The sequence below is a fragment of the Culex pipiens genome, unplaced genomic scaffold, assembly GCF_016801865.2.
Source record: "Culex pipiens pallens isolate TS unplaced genomic scaffold, TS_CPP_V2 Cpp_Un0004, whole genome shotgun sequence".
In the NCBI taxonomy this organism is placed as follows: Eukaryota; Metazoa; Arthropoda; class Insecta; order Diptera; family Culicidae; genus Culex; species Culex pipiens.
Window position 1 is genome coordinate 573,944 of NW_026292821.1, and position 3,049 is coordinate 576,992.

A 3,049-nucleotide genomic window follows, 5' to 3' on the forward strand; every position below is an offset into this window, starting at 1 on the left:
TTTCCGATCTTTTCGAAAAAAATATTTTCAAAAATTTTAAATCAAGACAAACATTTCAAATGGGCGTAATATTGAAAGTTTGGCCCGTTTAAAATGTTAGTCTTGATTTTAAATTTTTGAAAATATTTTTTTCGAAAAGATCGGAAAATTTCACGAATGTTTCATGCTTTAACATTGTAAATCGGACCTATAGTTGCTGAGATATCGACATTAGAAAAGGGTGGGTTGTTTGGGTGAGACTTAGAAAACATCAATTTTCCTGTTTTTTAACCTTTGCATGGCAATATCTCAGCAACTAAAGGTCGTATGAACAAAGTTCAATAAAGCAAAATACAGAGAATTTTCTCAGCTTTTCGAAAATATTTTTTTCAAAGGTGGGCAAACATGGGCACTAATTTAAAAAAATGAAAAACTGCGACTATTTTCAAAAAAGTTACCTAAAAATGGTTATAACTTGAAAACGGTGCACTTTATCAAAAATTCACTAAAGTACTTTTTGATTGCAAATTCAATTTTACATCGAAAAATGAAGTCGAAAAATTTTTGCGACCAATATTTAGATTTTTTGAAAAAATCTGTATTGATTCAAAAAATCATAACTCGGTCAAAGATTTTTTGCCCATTCTGGAAATTTCTGAAAAGTTGACATTTTATGTCCTCTAAAACATATAAAAAAAAAACAAAATTCAAATAGTGTTTTTTTGCAAATCAAGTTTCAGTGACAAAAAGTTAAATTAAAAATCACCAACAAATTTTTTACCGTGTATCATTTTTTTTCAGTGTAGTCCATATCCATACCTTCAACTTTGCCCAAGACACCAAATCGATCAAAAAATTCCTTCAAAAGATACAGATTTTTGAATTTTCACATATCATTTTTGTATGGACAGCTGCCAAATTTGTATGGAAAATTATATGAACGAACTAATGATGCAAAATGGCTTCTTTGGGCATACCCAAGGCACCAAAAAAGTTTCAGCCGGATTAAAAAATACAAAAATTAAAATTAAAGAAAAAAGACCGATTCCGTAGAGCTCAATAACGACCATCTGGACCTGCAGTAAAAAATTTGAGCCCGATCGGAGAACTTTTTGTTCGGGTTGTGCCCTTTTCAAATGGAATTGCTTCTAGAATCGCTGTATATGCAATATAATATTTAAAATATATCACTTACAGTGATGGCAACAGCAGCGTTTTTTTTTTTATATTTATACTTTGTTCAAATATTTAAATATTTTGCATGTACTGGATACAGATAATCAGCATTTTGGAACTGCAACGTTTTTAACTGGTCACTTTCAATTGTTACTTAGCGAAAACATAGTGTGATGCGTGTTAAGGATTTTCATTCAATGATTGCGTTTTGTATAAACGTGTGATGTTACATTTTAAAATTCTGCAAATTCTTTTGCACATTTTTCGGTGCTAGAGATCCTCAAAGCTTCTTCTTCGTAATCATCAAAATTGCTTGTATCTCCTGGGCCTTTGCATCGAGGAATAAATGGAGCTTCAATCTTTTTTTGAAAAACAGATATCCAATCAGTTGATGCAAACCATCTATGCCCTTTGATGTCGTTAACTCCTGCTTTTAGATTTCCGTAACGTTTTGTTAAATCAACTTGTAGAAGATTTCTAAGTAGATCCTTTAGTTCTGACCCGAAATGAGATGGAAATCGTACCTTTCCTGAAACAATTTTTTCATAAATTTGTATTGGCTGATCAGCAAAAAAAGGTGGATATCCGGCTGCCATCTCGTACACAAGAACACCTAATGCCCACCAGTCAACTGCTTTGTTATATCCTTTGCTTAAAATTATTTCTGGTGCCAAATATTCTGGAGTTCCACATAGAGTCCAAGTTCGACCTTTCACGCGTTTTGCAAAGCCAAAATCTGTCACTTTTAGATAACCTTGAGAATCTATCAACAAGTTCTCCGGCTTCAAGTCACGGTATATCAGATCAAGATAATGCAAGTATTCAAAAGCAAGAACTATTTGCGCTGCATAAAATCTTGAATGTGGTTCTGAGAATCGTCCAACCTTACGTAAGTGAGAAAACATCTCGCCTCCTGGAACATATTCTAGTACCATATAAAGATTCGAATTATCTTTGAAGTGGAATTTCAGGCTGACCAAAAATGGAAATGAAATGGCTTGCAATATTCTTTTTTCATTTAGGGTGTGCTCAACTTGCTTCAGTTTAACAACTTTTTGTTTATCCAATATCTTCATAGCATAGTAGTCCTTCGTTGATTTATGCTGTACAATCATTACTCTTCCGAATGATCCTGTCCCAAGTGTTTTAATGCGTTCAAAGTCTTCTAATGAAGCAGTATTTGTTGGATTTCTTTTCCATTTTTCTTCAAAATCTTCTTTAGCTTGATCCAGGAATTCTTTTACACTTTCTGCGGCATCTACTTTTTTATTTGTTGAAGTTGCGTTGTTTCCCATGATGAATGATTTCAAGGGATCTATTCACTTAACTCTTGATAGTTAGAAAATGGACATTCCAACCTGTCCCTTTAACACCTACAAATCGTTTATTTTTACAGTCCTTTTTTCACATTTGCCACAAAACTGAAATTTACATCAGTTCACTAGTTAAAAATTCTTATCATCAAACACAACCATTACAACGGTTCGTTTGCAAGCAATCAATAAAATTTATAATGGCTTTTATCATAGCAGCCTAGATTGTATTTTCAAGAAAATGTTTTATCGATTTCCGATCATTGGCATTAACACACAAACACAAATTTTAGACCTGATTGCAGACAGTTCATTCCATCAGTTTGTCTAAACCCCATTGAAAAAAATAGTGTTCTTCTGGCATAAACAACATACGTATGTATTATGTCTAGATTAGAGATCCTAAACAGGGAGACTGGATGAAGTGAATTTGACGTACCCAAACAGACGCGAGTAGTGCGTCCATCCCGGGAATTCCCGGAACAAAAATCCCGGGATTTTTCCAAAACCGGGAATTCCCGAATCCCGGGAATTTTCATAATTTGTCCTGGGAATTCCCGAAATTGAAAAAAAATCAAATT

The 3,049-nt window shown here is 33.4% G+C and overlaps 1 protein-coding gene across 1 annotated transcript; it reads right to left on the reverse strand.

Moving 5' to 3' along the window:
• Positions 1 to 1,173: 1,173 nt before the first annotated feature.
• LOC120430429 (cAMP-dependent protein kinase catalytic subunit 1) lies at positions 1,174 to 2,771 on the reverse strand. Its single transcript, XM_052711383.1, has one exon. The coding sequence runs from the start codon at positions 2,448 to 2,450 to the stop codon at positions 1,389 to 1,391; it is 1,062 nt and encodes a 353-aa protein (XP_052567343.1). The 5' UTR covers positions 2,451 to 2,771; the 3' UTR covers positions 1,174 to 1,388.
• Between the last annotated feature and the right edge of the window lie 278 nt (positions 2,772 to 3,049).